The sequence below is a fragment of the Gadus chalcogrammus genome, chromosome 8 (assembly GCF_026213295.1).
Source record: "Gadus chalcogrammus isolate NIFS_2021 chromosome 8, NIFS_Gcha_1.0, whole genome shotgun sequence".
Taxonomy (NCBI): Eukaryota; Metazoa; Chordata; class Actinopteri; order Gadiformes; family Gadidae; genus Gadus; species Gadus chalcogrammus.
Window position 1 is genome coordinate 7,504,345 of NC_079419.1, and position 16,761 is coordinate 7,521,105.

At 45.3% G+C, this 16,761-nt stretch overlaps 3 protein-coding genes across 6 annotated transcripts; 2 read left to right on the forward strand and 1 right to left on the reverse strand.

Annotated features, from left to right (window-relative positions):
* Nucleotides 1-763: 763 nt before the first annotated feature.
* On the forward strand, nt 764-5,668 carry ppm1la (protein phosphatase, Mg2+/Mn2+ dependent, 1La). Of its 4 annotated transcripts, none has more exons than XM_056596548.1 (5): nt 772-989; nt 1,448-1,714; nt 3,838-4,012; nt 4,698-4,859; nt 5,163-5,668. In XM_056596548.1, the coding sequence occupies exons 1-5, from the start codon at nt 837-839 to the stop codon at nt 5,522-5,524; spliced, it is 1,119 nt and encodes a 372-aa protein (XP_056452523.1). In that variant the 5' UTR covers nt 772-836; the 3' UTR covers nt 5,525-5,668. The 4 variants fall into 4 exon arrangements, with proteins under 4 accessions (XP_056452525.1, XP_056452523.1, XP_056452522.1 ...); XM_056596547.1 differs by having other exon boundaries at nt 773-989; nt 3,838-4,036; XM_056596550.1 differs by having other exon boundaries at nt 764-1,714.
* Nucleotides 5,669-5,774: 106 nt separating this feature from the next.
* arl14 (ADP-ribosylation factor-like 14) lies at nt 5,775-11,626 on the forward strand. Its single transcript, XM_056596571.1, has one exon. The coding sequence runs from the start codon at nt 8,722-8,724 to the stop codon at nt 9,328-9,330; it is 609 nt and encodes a 202-aa protein (XP_056452546.1). The 5' UTR covers nt 5,775-8,721; the 3' UTR covers nt 9,331-11,626.
* Nucleotides 10,505-15,248, reverse strand: LOC130387448 (zona pellucida sperm-binding protein 3-like). The gene is made up of 8 exons (XM_056596536.1): nt 14,680-15,248; nt 14,399-14,514; nt 14,200-14,303; nt 13,731-13,908; nt 13,413-13,530; nt 13,105-13,190; nt 12,415-12,674; nt 10,505-11,910 (listed from the first exon to the last, which is right to left on the reverse strand). The coding sequence occupies exons 1-8, from the start codon at nt 15,202-15,204 to the stop codon at nt 11,804-11,806; spliced, it is 1,494 nt and encodes a 497-aa protein (XP_056452511.1). The 5' UTR covers nt 15,205-15,248; the 3' UTR covers nt 10,505-11,803.
* Nucleotides 15,249-16,761: the final 1,513 nt, after the last annotated feature.

Here is a 16,761-nt window from a genome sequence, read left to right on the forward strand (position 1 = left end):
TCCACTCGTAACCCAAACACAGCTCACAGGAACACCGCACCGCTGAACTTCACATGTCCCACAAAGCAGTGCGTCTAGGATGTCGACCTCTGACCTTGATCCCTAGGTGGGGTCCGATTCAGCCCCCCTATGCGTTGATCACACACGACATTGGATGGGTCAAGACTGCGATTTTGTGGATAATGTTATGAATAGTAATATCAATCACGAGATTTATAAACATTTTGTAAACAAGGTTCGGTTCAATATGGTATGGTGAGACAAAGCTTATTTTTGAAGCTTTGAAAGGTTTATCTGGAGAACTGGGATCGGGGGCAAAAAAGTTCCCATGCTTTAGAGTTGAACTTACAAGCACTAAGCTGTGTAGAAAGCATCTTGTTGATTGGAAACAATGAAATTAAAGATCATGAGTTATAGCCTGCTGTCTATAATTATAGTTCTGCTAGCTATCTTTCTACCTATAATAAATAAGCCTGTTAATTATATTAATGACATTAACATCCATGCAGAATGGGCCTCCACTTTATAATAAAACGAATATTGTGGGTTCATATAATTTAAATTTAATTTAAATTTCTGTATCTGAGTGTTCATGATTGTATTTTGGAAGCATATTGTATAGTCTTTTAAATTATTGATATGTTTCAAGTATCTAATGCCCATTTACATTTAATTAAATTACCGACTGATGAACATAATATGTTATGGCAATATTAAGTGAATCGACCATTCTCTTCTGCTATTGGTTCCGATGCGTGACAGTGTATGGGTTCCCTGCAGCTGCGCCCTTCGCCAGCAGCGACCCAGACAAACGCTAGTATGGGGGAGTGTGGAAAATGTTACGGTTATGGCAAACGGAGAGAGGGGACAGGAATTATATAGACACGATAACCCGGAGAAGAAACTGGGTCAGCGAAACAACGGGGGACTTCATAATACGTCCAAAAATAGCCTCGATGTCTCCCTTCAAATGTTTATCTAACCTCCAGGTGAGTTTTTCCGCTACAAAGGACCGCGCTTAATGTTTTAGCGAATCCGCATGCAGCTGTTTGCCGGAGATCTTCGCGTAGCGTCTTGCTGAGCAGCGGCTCAAATCAATGAGAACGGCCTGGTCCGCCTCTGCCTGGCTTTCATTGCACTGCTGACCGACCATCGGCCGTCTGGGGCGGGTAGACTACGCACTCGATCGGGCCGGATTGCACGTTCACCCGCATCTCTCGTGTCAGACATTTTGACACAAAAAAAATCCCCCCCTTCGATCGGATGGAGTGAATTGCACGTGAAGAAGAGACAGACCGCAGTTTGGTTGCGTGTGATGATAGGAGACACAATGACGTTGTTGTCTCTTCTTGGTCGGATCATGCGTTATTTTCTGCTCAGGCCAGAGACATTGTTCCTGTTGTGTATAAGCCTGGCCTTATGGAGCTATTTCTTCCACACCGACGAGGTGAAGACCATCGTCAAGTCGAGCCGCGACGCTGTGAAGATGGTCAAGGGGAAAGTGGCGGAGATGATGATGAACGACCGGCTGGGCGGCCTAAGTGTGTTGGATGCCGAGTTCTCCAAAACATGGGAGTTCAAGAACAACAACGTGGCGGTGTACTCCATCCAGGGGCGGCGGGATCACATGGAGGACCGCTTCGAGGTGCTCACGGACATCACTAACAAATCCCACCCGTCCATATTTGGGATCTTTGACGGTCACGGTGGAGAGGTGAGTGGAAAGTATGCTACATAGGCCCATATTTGTCATTTAGATGTGCTCAAGACTAACCAAATTTCTCCCAGCAAAACGAATGCGTCGGTTTATTGTCTTTTCCTGCTGCACATGTTTATTAATAGGTCCATGGTTTAACTCCACATTTTACTATGTGGGCCACACAGGGAAATAATGTGTTGTTATTCTTAAATAATCGTATTCCTCATATTACCAGGGACAGAAGGAAATGATGTACTGTAGTACCCTATTACACCTCTACCAAATCCTGTTTAACTTTCCACATCTTGAACAAGCATTAGTTGTTGTGTACCCTTCCCATTGTTAAGATGCACCTTGTTCTGGGGCCGGTGTTGGGGACTTGGTGGAACACACACACACACACACACACACACACACACACACACACACACACACACACACACACACACACACACACACACACTGCATTGTGTGTGTAGTAGGACACGTGGGTGCGAAGAAGGCTTTTGTCTTCCTTTCTTTCCCTCCCCTAGTTAAGGGTCAGTGAATTCTCATGGCTGTCTATGCACCACGTGTTACAGGCTCCATCTGTCACCCACAACGCCCCCAAGTGGTTCCATCAGTAGTGGAGACGCCCAACCTACCACAGAAACATCTGCTTCCCCTCTTTAATCTGGTTAAGCACCTTAGGGCACCTCAGTGTTCATAGTTTTATCGACATCGGGTGTGGGATGTGATTGGGTCTTTTCTGAACCGGGCTGATTCTAAACAAATAGATGACGAGTTATTCAGGTTTGAAATGACTGATTTCGATTTATATTACCTATTACATGTCGGATGTAAGTGCCATTTGTGTATTGTGATCCTAAATGATAGTAGAACCAACAGGTGTTATACGTGTGTGTGTGCGCGCGTATGTGTGTGTGTTTGCTTCATGACTGCTTGCTCACAGTCTGCACCCTTTTCCAAATCAAATATTTACCCTCCCAGTGTGAGATCTGCCAGTCCTCCAGAACATGGCACATTGTGTGCCCTTCAAAATAATATCCTTTCTGTCATTGCCTTACAGTGATTCATATTTATAGGACATTATGGTACAACTACTCCCATAACTACTGCTTATAGGTCCAGCTATACTTTTCGGTTATGATTATTATCTTGTATCCTGTAATTTCCACATCTATATATTTTTAAATGAGGCAATCATTTGTTTTACAAAATAAAATTAAATATAAACCTACAGTTGCAATTTATGATCATGTAAAGATGTATTTGGAAATGAATACATGACCATAAGATATTGTGGTATATGAGGTAGGCCTAGGTATTATGTAACATTTAAATGACATAATATACGTTAATGCCTGCCACTGCTGTATCTTGGATAAGGCTTGGAGCCGGTTCTTCATTTCACTGTGGACGGAGGCCCTAAAGTATAAGTCAGTATGCAGAAGTTTAAGTGAGGAAGAGGGGTAAGCAATGGGTGGTTCAATAATTCAACTGAACACCTGCTTCAACCTCCATTACAGGCAAAGTCACAGATGATGGACTGCTCCATTAATTTGAACTTCTATTGGGGTCATCTGGAGGCACTTGAGATAAAAAGAGCAGACGCCTTGTAAAGAAGATATCCTCTAACCTCGGGAACCAATGTTGGAACGTCATTTCCCAGTTTGTAGTTTCATTGCAAAACTGGTCGGTTAGAATCTTGCATTTGGCACTGTATGTCCTGGGTTTACAGGTGAACTGCAACCTTTATAGCGCTGCAAACCAGTTGAAGATCCTCATTTTGATAAGGTATAAAATGTTACTGACCAGTCCTTTAACTTTAAATAATAATGCAGGCCCTGCTGATCTAAACCCTGGAAACAACCAAGTCCAACCAGAGTGCCACCTGAATCTCTTATTATTATAACCTGCAGCTCATTTTAGAATAACTATTTAAATGAAACTACACGTATATACAAACCACTAATTTCTCACCTGGAACCACTGCGTACTCGGCAAAAAAGCATGCCCTTTTTTTCAACCGTGTGCCCCTGGGTCTATCTTGCTCTTTCCCCCCCCCTTGACTGTCTCTCTCCTCCCTTCTCTCTCTATCTCCTCAGGTGCACTAACCTCTATGTTCCCCCCACCAGGCAGCGGCTGACTATGTGAAGGCCCATCTGCCTGAGGCCCTGAGGCAGCAGCTGCAGGCATTTGAGCGCGAGCGGAAAGAGAGCTCACAGTCTTACGCCAGTATCTTGGAACAGCGAATCATGGCAGTCGATCGTGACATGCTGGACAAACTCTCAGCCAATCACGATGAAGCAGGTCAGGAGCCGGGGATGATTGGAGGTGCATACATACTCGGACACGGCGGTGATGACATGGGGGTGTAAGGAGGCCAAATCGCGTGCTATGCACTGGTGTTTTGTTAGTGATGCGTTTTGGCCGGGGGGGATTTTCTGTGACATAAAGTTAGCACTTGTAATTCCGTAAAATGTTGTGAGATTGTTTCTGTGACCATAATTTCTACTTCTATTTCTACAGCTCCCATCCGCTCATCTATTTATTTGAGACTAACCGAAAAACTCGAAAAAAGTTTAACATTATATTCCCTATCAAATATGCCGATCTCTGACTCTCATTGGATATACATACACTTTTTAACCGTATTTCTAATTTAGTAAATTCACAATTCTAACTGTAGCTTAATGTTTGATTTATTTGAGTACAGAGTAAAACAAATACTGTACAAGCATAACATCTGGAAATAGCTTGTTTTCATAACCATGTATATATTTGTTACCATTGACACTTTCTGAATTGCCAAAGAATCACATTTCGTTCAATAACACTACAATTACATTTTGTGTTCTTGACGACACAGATCTTCACATTAAAGTCATATGGCGTTCTAGGATGCTTAATGCAATCAACCACTAGGTCATTTCATGCAACACATTTCGCACACACGCACACGCCTTACTTCATCACTCCTTCCCTCTTCCCTCAGGCACCACATGTTTGGTAGCACTGCTATCAGACAGAGAACTAACGGTGGCTAATGTTGGAGATTCGCGTGGTGTTTTGTGTGACAAGGACGGCAACGCCGTTGCTTTGTCACACGACCACAAACCATACCAGCTGAAAGAGCGTAAAAGAATCAAGCGTGCAGGTGAGTTGGTGCATTAAACGGAAGCAATCGAAAGCTATGGGCATCGGGTTGAAGTCCACCTGTCGCCATCTGCTGGTCTTTATTGGAATTGCATCAATATCTAGACAGCTTACCGTTGTGGGTGACTACAAGGTTATATATTTGTTTTGAATCAATCATTAAGTAATGATACTAGTTTGTTGTATTTTTAATGAAACATCCATTGCTCATGGTATTTAACCCTATAATGTTTTCCTGATCAAAAACCATGACGCCTCAGCTGAACAACAAAGTTAACTTCCCCTGTGCTCCTCTCCTCCCCAGGGGGCTTCATCAGTTTCAACGGCTCCTGGAGGGTCCAGGGTATCCTGGCCATGTCCCGCTCCCTGGGCGACTACCCGCTGAAGAACCTCAACGTAGTCATCCCTGACCCCGACATCGTGACCTTTGACCTGGACAAGCTGCAGCCCGAGTTCATGATCCTGGCTTCGGACGGCCTCTGGGACGCCTTCAGCAACGAGGAGGCGGTGCGCTTTGTGCGCGAGCGGCTGGACGAGCCGCACTACGGCGCCAAGAGCATCGTCCTGCAGTCCTTCTACCGCGGCTGCCCCGACAACATCACCGTCATGGTGGTGAGGTTCAAGAGTGGCGGCGGCGGCAAGGGCGGGGCTAAGAGCGGCGAGTGAGCCTGCGCTGTGGTTCTGGCTAGCCTTGGCCCACTCCTACCACACCTGGGGCATGGACAACACCACCAGGGGGGAGGATGGGTCGGCGCCTACGGCGCCCTGAATGCTCTGGTATTAAACCCTATTAAAAAAAAAAAAAAAAAAGTATATAAAAAAAATTGCATCTTGAAGGATCAAATACACTGAATCTCAAAAAGATATCGTCGCACCCGATCCGAGGTGATTTCTCGAAACCAGCACGTGAGACTGATCGATCTACTGTTTACTGGACATTGGGGTACATGTATGCTACCGCTTTACCTTAGAGAACACACACACACACACACACACACACACACACACACACACACACACACACACACACACGCTGCACTTTCCAGATTTATTTTCATGCGGAATGACTACTCCTTGCATATCAGCCTACGTAGACGCAATAGAAAGGGGATGTCTTGTGTAACGTATGTGTGCCCTGATTTAGACCCAAACTCCTCCCCCCCCCCCCCCTAAGTATGCAGTCGCGATTGGGCTTAACCATCCCACATTAAACGGATGCATGCCGTCCATATCAGGGCATGTCTTCTTGGTCCCTCGATAGTGGCCTCCGGAGGAGGAGGTGGTGTGAACGGCTGTGACTTGATGCAGCTGTTATAAAGAGAAAAAAAAAACGACACGTGTATAATGCAGCCGTGACGTGAATGTTATCTGCTTGTAATGCCATGCCGCTTAAGAAGCAATACGACGGGGGGAAAAAACACACTTTTCTTTTTATATGCGATCATATTTGATTGTAATTGATTTACTACTGATTTGAATCCTACTTTTTGTTATCAAGTGTTATTTTTGTTTGCATCAGTTGTATTGAGAGAAGTGATAAGCCTATTTTTCTTATTATTCTTTAATAAGCTACCTTAATGCCTTATTTAATTCTTAAAATCCGCCCAACACACAATTTATGAAGATTATGTATGTGAGATCTCAGTATTGAAATCGTAAAATGTTCATTGTGAACGTTTTATTCATCTGCGTGTCAGTCTGCCAATAAATGTTATTTTGCTGGGTTGTTTTGAAATTCGAGTGTGTTGACATGAACTGACATGCACAGCTGCTGTGTAGAAATACAATATGGAATGCTTTTAAAGTTGAACAGAAGAACCCTAGCCAAACACAGTTCATGGAAAAACACATTATGATCTGATGTGTCAACCCAATTGGTTTATTGTACTGGAAATAATCACTATATAAGGTGGCCTCACACTGAGGGGGGAACTAGTATGACGTCGTTTGCGTGTTTATGGGAAGCAGGCCAACGCTACAAATAGTTATGTGTGCTGGCTAGCCACTGTGGTGTCACTGTAGACCACTGCAAGGCGACTCACCGTCCAGTAATTTAACTGAACGTCATTTGACATCGGTTTACCGGAAAGCTTGAACCCAGTCCAGAGTATTTAAGAGCGGCAAGAGCCGGAGCTCACAAAACGCAAGAAGCATCCACGTAGCGGGATATACAATAAACCACAATGGGACAACACGGATCGAAGTCATCTATGGAGGAGCGAATGTTGATCCAAAGCCTCGGCTCTATAGACGAGCAGCGGGTTTATTTAAATGAAGATACCCACGATGTCAAGACACACTGCTTATTTTCTTGCACTCTTCAGATGAGGGGTAGGCCTTGGGACATTCAAGATCGGGAGGGCAGAAGAAAGCACTCCCCGTGGCAGCACAGACACTCTAACACCAGCGGCCTGGTGTATGTGGTGGATAACCCGACTGGTGGCGTGTGGGTCAAACCAAAGGAGAGATGGAACAGATATTGACATTTGAAGTGAGCCTTTTACTGCAAGGTCTTATTTATTTACTCTCGACGTCGGAGGTACTATGCCTGAAGCAAATGTAAAAGCTGGAAGGACACGAGTACGAGGATCCACGTGCACGGCGTCGAGATGTGGACCTCGTCCACCTCGCCTTGGCGGGCTCTAATGGGAAAAGCGCCTGACGATCACCGAAGTGGTCTCCTCCGAGTGGACGGCGAAACGTATTTTGGGTCTTCCACCGATGAGACTCGAAACGAACTGGACACGAAGGGTTCAAGAAGTGACAAGCTACCACAACGGGCTGTTTGTGCGCTCTGAAAGGAGACGAAAACAAGTTTTTTTTGGTGACCTTTAGTCCCTGTCCTGGCCCTAGGTGATGTGGTTCAGCCCATACAGGACCAACGATCCCAGCGATTATTACATGGATTAATGGAAAGAAATTCATTTATTTAATAATATTATTCATACATGCATTTATTTATTTATTTATTTATTTATTTATTTATTGGAGGGCCTAATGGTGAACTCAAACCGCTAGTTCGTCTTCAATAGGCCCACTATTTAAAACGTTTTTTTGATGCTAATACAATGATATGTCTTTCAATTTATCTAACCTTATGGGTGATTTTTAAATTTAATTTAATTGATTTGATAGTTAAACGTGATGACGTTATGTGTGCAAATTAAATATTGCATTATAGCAGCCTACTGGTAATGATCAGGGTTTACCCCATGTCATGGTCCGTCTATGATGCCTTAATCATTTATGCAAAACGAGAGCTCTCCCTTGCGGAAAGGAGACGCAATAGCACTTCGTCATAACAAGCTGGTAACATGGTTTCGATTTAGACATTCTTGTGCTGAAACGGGAATACATGCAGAGGCGTGACAAAAGGATTCTAATTTTTACGATGATAAATAGCCACTACTAATACATCTAGTCACCTCTAGAAACATGGATTCATATAAAAAAAATCCTCAAAGTAGTGGCGATATAAGAACCAATGTCATTAACTGAATTGTATGTCTGAGCATAGAACCCCCCCCCCCCCCCCCCCATACACACAGCCCACGCACACATTATGCAATAATCCACCTGGGACTTTGCAACCACGATAATGATTGACAAGCCTTTCCGGCATCACAGAGGAGGAGAGCAGGAAGTTGATCACACATATCCCTTCACAATACGATCCTTTGCTTCTGGACATTAATCAGTTATAGGCCCAGAGCAAGGTTTATGGTCTCTGTTTAACAGGCTTATCGAGTAACTATGGGAAACGCACTGAGTAAACAGCGTGAAGTCACACGGAATTACTTCACACGGTCGTCACGGCTATTGCCTTGCGGTTCTTCAGATTGACTTTTATTTCGTTATTGAAGATGGGACAACGGGTGTCTCAACCGGAGGTGCGTGTTCTCATTCTGGGTCTGGACAATGCGGGCAAATCGAGCCTGCTTTACAAATACAAACAGAACAAGCGCGTCGCCACAGAACCCACCATAGGATTTAATGTCGAAATGTTGGAGGAGAAAAGAGGCAAGAAAAACATAACGTTGACGGTGTGGGACGTCGGCGGCCAGAGGAACATGCGCCAACACTGGGCGAGTTTCCACCAGGACGCGGCGGCGGTCGTGTTCGTCGTGGACAGCTCCGACCTGGACCGGCTTGCGGAGGCCCGCCGAGAGCTAGAGCACACGCTGAAGAGCGAGCATCTGACCGGCATCCCGGTGGTGGTGCTCGCCAACAAACAAGACGTATCCGGCGCGCAGACTGTCACGGAGTTAACGGAGCGTTTCAACTTCTCGAAGATGTGTTCCGATCGGGATTGGTTCATCCAGCCTTGTTCGGCCGCGACGGGCTTCGGGCTTGAGGAGGGCTTCAGACGCGTGGCTCAGCTGCTCAAGCTGCCCTCGGATCCTGTGAAAATCAAAGAGAATATCAAAGACACGGTGCACTATATCCGCGCAAAGTCCACCCGGCATCGGTAGGCTGACTTGAGGCCTATAGCCTATGCCAGAGGATCTGTTTTATTTGAACTGCCGATTGGATAAACAATTAAGCACAATGAGAGCCCTGAGTAAAATATTTTAAAATCAATTTCTTAATTTAACTCAAACAACGTGCGTAAAATCCATACGCCGCCATTCAGGCAACGCGCGCCTGAAATGAGGCTTTGCTTTGTTTCTGCAATTTACAGATTGGACCCATTACCCATTTCAAATGTGGTCATTTTCAAAACGGGAAATAATGGAAATTAACACTCATCATACAACACATGACTACAAACTATGGAAGTTGTATTCGCGGGTGCAATAAAGATAAGCACAATGACACGAGTTGTTTCTTCATGTCTATGCGCTCTCCGGCCTCGTACTACCTGGTGTGTGGTCTCCACATGACTCACAAGGCTGCTATCCAGCAGAGACTCCTCATACGTCGGAAGTCGTTTGCAAATGCATTCTTCGTAGGTGGGCAACGACGCCGGTGGGGCTGCGTCGGACTCACTACTGCTGCCTGGGGCCACGATTAGTGGCTCCCGCGACACGGTGGGCGTCGGGTGGCCGCTGGGGCTCTGGGACGCGGCAAGATGCTCCGTGTCGTGAATCCGCCTCCTGGTTTTGGAGCAGATCAACCTCTGGATCGAATAGCCCATGGCGAACAGAAGCAACAAAAGAAGAATCCCAGAAAGTTTGCGCGTAATCATGGCGATATTGTAGTAAGTCGGGTCGACTATTGGCTTGCAACACGTTACGTTACCCTGCCCGGGCGGACAGCAGATCTGGTCGTCCGAACAAATATCCGGTCCACATCTTCTGATGGAATAAACAGTGTTCAATAATATAAATAAAACTGTCCAAAATGCTGGTATTCGCTGTTGTGTGATCCCCGCCATTCTTTTGTAGTAAAAACCAGCCTGTAACGCACAGGCGGTGGTGCCTTTGGTTGGAACCCAGTGGTAGGCCTATATTATCTACAGCGGAAAAGAGTGCGAGCATATACGCTCATCAAATATTCATCCATGCGAGACCGCTTACTCAGGCCTCTTAATATCTTGGATACCGAACATAGAGCCATAATCAAGATGCCGGTAAAACGAGGCACCAGTCTCCGGTCCCCCTGGTCCACTCTCCTGTGCGTGTGGCCCATTAAGTTATTTAATGGAAGCATTGGTTCCATAGTGTCTCATTCCCACCCAAGCTACATAATTTGAGACAGAAGCAAACAAGCGTCACAGAGCAAAGCTTATGTGTGAAACAAACAAAAATATGCAATACTCGTGAGAGGGGTGCGTGAAAAATTTAGTGAAGATGACGACATAATTAGCAAAACTAAGCCCTCGCTTAATCGAGGTGTAGGTTATGCTTTTACCCAACAACTGCATGCGAAAGCATGATATAAAGCCAAAAGCACAGTCAATTCTGTAGTTTGGCACAATTCTAACCAGTGGTAGAAAAGTATGACTAAATGAGGCAACCGAGAAAATGAATGAAGCATCATGTATTAGCCAACAAGCATCATAATAACTGACAGTAACATTTTTCCTTCTCTGAATAAGCCTTAATGTTTTTAGCAGCCATTTTATCGTCCAGCAACCCACAAAAGACATTCATTCCCGTAAACGGAAGAGTTCCCCCTAATGCCATTCACTCCCATTAACTGATTAGCTCCCTTAAAGTGCCACTTATAGCATCAAAATGAACCCTGGCCACATGACTTGCCTCAATCACATTGCAGAATAAGGGAATCCAAAGAACTTCAGTTTCAACACCAAAGATCAGAATCATATTTTTGTGTATTGTACATCAATTAGGTAAAGCCTACATGATGTTTCAGATAAACAGCAAGGACCATTCAATGATCATCAGGAGCATGAATACAATGACGATCTACATCCACACTAATCAATCTGGTCCCAGACAACAAGTTCACATTCAAACTTGTCTGGCAAATAAGAATTGCATTGGGTGGGAGCATGACATAACAAATTGCATCTGACAAATAAAAAGATGAATATTGCATGGGATGAGTAGTCAGTAGGATGAGTAGCTCATCAATCTCTCATGACAAAAAAATACTGAACACATCGATCCGTGCAAAGTGCACAAATTCAACTGGTTGTCTGCGTGTTGAAAGAAATGGGGATGCACAAAATTATTTGTCAAACTGAACATTTAATAACCAAAACTACTACCGCCATCTGTGATAAAAGGATTATTGGCCAAAGTTAGTCCTTCAAGCGAATTAATTAATAAAATTACTTAAAAACTAAAATAAACATAATTTTAAGATGGTGGATTATGCGGTTGGATTTTGGCCAGTGGAGTCCCATTATTACTTATATCAGTTTGGGTAAATGTTCAGTGAACATGCTTGTGGTTGGTTTATATATTCATCTGCTCCTGGATTTGAAGGCACTGTTGACCTATTTTTCCCCCACTGTCCAGACTTTGCCTTTGCAGGCTATCGAGATGTTATTGGCCGGAGAGAGGCAGCAGAGTGGGCTGGCTTTGTGGGGACGATGGAGGGTAGTATGACCAAGGGCCCAGAGGACGTGGTCTTGGTCCACTCTGGCAAAATAAACATAAAAAGGAGGATGAGGGGACACACACACACACACACACACACACACACACACACACACACACACACACACACACACACACACACACACACACACACACACACACACACACACACACACACACACACACACACACACACACACACACACACAGTTTAAAAGGTGACGTATCATACCACCAGGTGTGAATGTGTTTACAAGCCGTTTAGAAAATCAGCCTCTTCTGACATCACAGGTGGGCGTGTTCACCTAGACTAGTGCTGGATAGATCAGTCTACCAGCCTACCCAGTGGACTGTATTAAACGTTGCTCATCTATCCATCCTACAGCTAGGTGGACACGCCCACTTGTGATGTCAGAAGAGGCTGACTTTCTTAACGACTTGTAACGGCTTATCGCACACACACCTCGGGGGTACAATGTGTCATTTAATATTTTAAAATGGTTGAACATTTCAGTATGTTGCTTTGTCGTCTCTACTCAACGCTACCCGAGTTGGCTCTCTTCATCGGTGCAGACGGAGAGGACGCCCTCAGATGGCTGGGGGGGCGGAAACGGAAGTAGTTTGCAGGAGCCTGGTTGGCTTCGGTGTGAGGTTCCTCGGCTTGTCGGGCCGCGGGCAGCCTGACCACAGGTTCCAGGGGTCTCGTCGGCGACAGGGAAGGACTCTGCTCTGCGGACGCGGCTAGAAGCTGCCGGTCGACATCACAGCTGTCGCAGGCCTTGTGGTTCCCATCCACGGACTGCCACCTGAGGAGCATTCGAATGAGAACTGGATATTAATGAAATATACACAAGTGAAAAACACAGAATACACAGCAACCCAATCAAAAAAAACCTTGGCTCTCTCCCTCTACATTGCTCTGCCACAGAGAGATGTTGCATTCACGTAGCTGCGATTGACAGACAAGATAGTTATGCTAAACCAATCACGGCAGAGATTGGCCCAATGATCACAAATTAACCGAGAGCGGTCCGTCTGTCTGTCTGTGTGTATATCTCTATCATACAGAGCACAGTCGTGTCGGAACAGAGCCTTTCACTCATAAATAGTTAATGGAGCCTATGGCACTTCCAGCTGACAATCAAATCATAGCTCTTATATATATAATAAAAAAAATGAATTAGACCCATCAATAGGTTCACCACTCGACTAGTTTAAGCTGGGTGAATGTGCAACCTGTTGTGGATGAAGGAGCAGGCCCGGTTCTCAGTGCTGACCGCTGTCGTAGCAGGAACAGCCTTCAGCTGACAACTGATGTAGATCTGTGGGAGACGGTGACAAGTTCCAGCAGAGAGGCGAGGCATTAAACAGGAGAAGGTCACCGCCCGCCCTCCATTCCCTTTGTCTTAAAAATTTAAAAAAACGGGAGAGAACTCAATGTCGACGGCCGAAGTGTGTACTTTGGTTCCTTCTGCATCTCATGACTCGGTTCTAAGCCACTGCATTGGAACAAGAAAACGTGGGGGGGGGGGTCAGAGACAGACCAGATTGCTGAAGTCCTGGTGGAACATGAACGCGTCCAGCTTGAATCGCAGCTTGTCCTCCTGAACTCGGGGCAGATAGCGGGAGCCAGAGCCGGTCAGGTAGGCGTCAGAAAGGCATCTGGTGGGTGAGCAAAGGATGAGGACCGTTGGAGTAATAAGACCATACAGGAGTTTCAAAGGACCGCATCGCACACACAGACGAGTGGGAGTGATGCCGTGAAATCGAGAAGGGTGGAGGTGGTAAAGAATAACAACAATAAACGCATTGAGCAATAGCATCGCAAACCGAATCATCTGGGGCCCACGCCCGGGACTCACCCATGGTGTTCTATGAAGTCGTATCGCAAGGCCGCATCTGCGTCTGGGGTCACCGTGGCGACACAGTGCTCGACATAAATCCGCAGGGGCATGTGGTCGCTGAGGATAACGGACGCCTCCACATGAACGGGGTCGCCCAGGAAGTACGTCAGGGATCCCCTCTCAAGCTGCCAATCGTCTGAAATGGAAACCACATCATTAGGTCATCATGCGGACCGCTTCAAAACTCAAGGCCCAGTTGTAGAACTGAAGAGGGATTTGGGTGATAATCAACCAGTATCATTTAATTTAAATTTAATTGTGTTGTCATTAAATCCACCTTGTGTGATATAGTTTACCAGACCACAAATGTGCTAGTAATGTTATGAATCTCCTCTAGATTTAGTTTTCTTCAAAGGATGGGAGTGTGAAAGAATAAAGAAAATGTTAACAAAATCGACACTCAAACCAAGACGGAGTGGTAGAATACCAGTCATAAGTGTCAGCTTGAACTCCATTTGGTCCTCAGCTGTTGCTGCAGAGCCAAACGGAATCCAGCTGGGATGCACCGCCGAACCATCCACAGAATACCTCCTGAAAGGTCACAAAGAAGTGGGCGTGGCCATTTGTCATGCGGCAACGTCGTTAACATTCTGCGATTAGCCGGATCCATTTGGGATACGACTCACTTATTATAGTGGCATTCCACAGGGATGGTCACCCCTTCCAGGCGAAGCAACCCGTCCAGAGAGGCTTCAGGAGAGTAGATCAATAGGTTGGAATAGATTAGAGAGTCATCCGTGGACTGGCGGAGAAGAAAATCGTTAGGACGATTTGGAAGACGTGGATTATAATTTACCATTCATTTTTTAAATCGTACATGATTAAATAAGAATGAACTTGAGCTCAGTTTTCTGACTACTGGAAACTCCTGAGAAATAAATAGGCTAAGCCTACTTCCATCACTTACCGACAGCTTCATGCCGCATTGCATCAGGTTGAAATGGACGGTGAGCTCTGCCTCTGCGGATGGAAATGCTGTGCAATCATTGGAGCCCAAGTGTAAGTGCTGGGCTTCTAGGAAGAGGCCCGTGTTAAAGAGATCAGCCCGCACCACCACCTCCATGGAGTCGGCGTGGCACTTCACGGCGATCCCGTGATAGACGGAAGAAGGGCGCGTCACCGTTTCTGTTTTAGGTGGCGCAACTGGGGTTGGTCTCAATTTTGGCGGGATTTTATTTAATTCAAAGCGTCTCGGAAGCGGAGAGCTTTTCTTACTAGAGCCGTATCGCATAGCAAACTGGCTTTCCGTGAGAGCAGAAATAAGAAGGGATAGGCCTACGAGCCACGATAGAGAATTAAGCTGAAAGTCCATGCCTGTCCAAGTTGCAAATCTAACGTTGGAGGACGCGTTGTGTGACCGACCTGGTGAAGTCAAACAACACACGTGAATCAAATTAGTGAATTTCCGGTAGGCCCAACACGGTCCAATCATCACGCCACACACCACATACTGCAACCTGCGACTTAAAGAGTGATTAGCAGGCAGCGCCAGTGGTGGCTGCTGGTGATTAAATTTGTGGGTGGGGCGCAGTCAGGGACGGAGGGTCTGGGGGTCCTCCCCCTAACAATTTTGATTTGGTAGGTGTGATTTCCTGTATTCTGGGGCATTTTGGGGATGGCCACTACCAAAAAATGAGTGATTCGTAGCCTACATCGTGATTTGCAGATCCTGGACAAGCTTACTGCATGACCTACTTTATGGCATTCCACCAACCATAGCTATTTGTCCTATGGGTGTTATTCTGATATTGAGGCAAATCATGATCACTGTCCTATAGGGCTGCTCACAACAAAGCTAATGGGGAAAGAAAATCATTTATTTTTGGTAGGCCTACGTACACACAAAATATGAAAAGGGGATTGGGGGGGGGGTAGAACGATTGTTGACGGGGGGGGGGGGGGGGGGGAGACGAGGCCATGTGCGACTCCTAACACTATGGGCTGGTGGATAATTCGAAAAAAAAAAAATCTTTTTTTTTTTTGCCATGGGCCCCCCCTCTGCCTTGGGCCCACCCACGACTGCCTCACTTTCCCCCGCAGTCCGTCGGCCCTGCCCTTGACACTGCTTCATTTTTTTCAATGTGATAGGCTATAAATAAACACTTCGTTCGTCTCCCCTAACGTCTGTTTCGACATGCTCTATTCTAGATTTGTGCAACCTAAAGTGGCCAACATGTAGATTTATTGTGTTCTATCTGGGCCAGGTCCTATGGAAGTATATATGTAGCAAAAATTCAAATGGCAATGCAATTTGCAATTTGCAATTCAATATGTCATTACATTATGCAATTGACAATTCATTATGCAATTTTATAATGTAATTTGTAAATACGTTATTCAAAGTGTATTTTAATATGCAAAGTGACAATGCAATCCTCAATTAAATTTGCAAAAGTTATAACAAAAAAAATAGAATAACATTTTGTCAAATTCTTTGAGTTCCTTTATTCAAATTGAAAAGCTATAGCGTCCCCGTGATTGCAATCCACTTCGCCACGCTCCGTGTGTTGCGATATTCAAATGTCATTTCAATCCACAAAACGAACGCTTTGCAAAAGATTTGGCAAAACGGAATCCAAAAGGTTTTCCAAAACGGAATCCAAAACGTTTTCCAAAAAGTCGATATGCAAAGTGGCAAACGTATCAGCCAATCAGCGTATTGGCGGGAATTACGTCACTTCCTATTGCCTCCAAGGGTATCTCCACGGTGAGTCATGTTTACCACACTGGCGTCAAAACGTACCAGTGAGGATAAGTCGTCTCTCCTATCTCCCAGAACACACCCTCTATCAACTGCATCTGTGTCTTCAACACGATTGTTCTCCACATCATCGGCCAAACTTCGGAGCGTATCAATAATCTCCTCCATTGGTGACCATTGACCTGACACATAAGAACGTTTTTTTTTTTAAATACATTTTATTGACAATTAGCAATACAACAACAGCCAGGGGGTACAGAAATGGCAGACATACAAAATACAGACACA

What these genes read in the sequence shown, in the direction of transcription:
- ppm1la (XM_056596547.1), top strand. Translation starts at nt 837, where the DNA reads ATGTTACGGTTATGGCAAACGGAGAGAGGGGACAGGAATTATATAGAC. An exon ending in TTGACGGTCACGGTGGAGAG is followed by an intron (nt 1,715 to 3,837) that starts GTGAGTGGAAAG and finishes TCCCCCCACCAG; the next exon opens with GCAGCGGCTGACTATGTGAA. An exon ending in TAAAAGAATCAAGCGTGCAG is followed by an intron (nt 4,860 to 5,162) that starts GTGAGTTGGTGC and finishes TCTCCTCCCCAG; the next exon opens with GGGGCTTCATCAGTTTCAAC.
- arl14 (XM_056596571.1), top strand. Translation starts at nt 8,722, where the DNA reads ATGGGACAACGGGTGTCTCAACCGGAGGTGCGTGTTCTCATTCTGGGT.
- LOC130387448 (XM_056596536.1), bottom strand. Translation starts at nt 15,204, where the DNA reads ATGATTGGACCGTGTTGGGCCTACCGGAAATTCACTAATTTGATTCAC. An exon ending in CAAGCTGACACTTATGACTG is followed by an intron (nt 13,909 to 14,199) that starts GTATTCTACCAC and finishes TTTCCATTTCAG; the next exon opens with ACGATTGGCAGCTTGAGAGG. An exon ending in GATGAAGAGAGCCAACTCGG is followed by an intron (nt 11,911 to 12,414) that starts GTAGCGTTGAGT and finishes TTATTTTGCCAG; the next exon opens with AGTGGACCAAGACCACGTCC.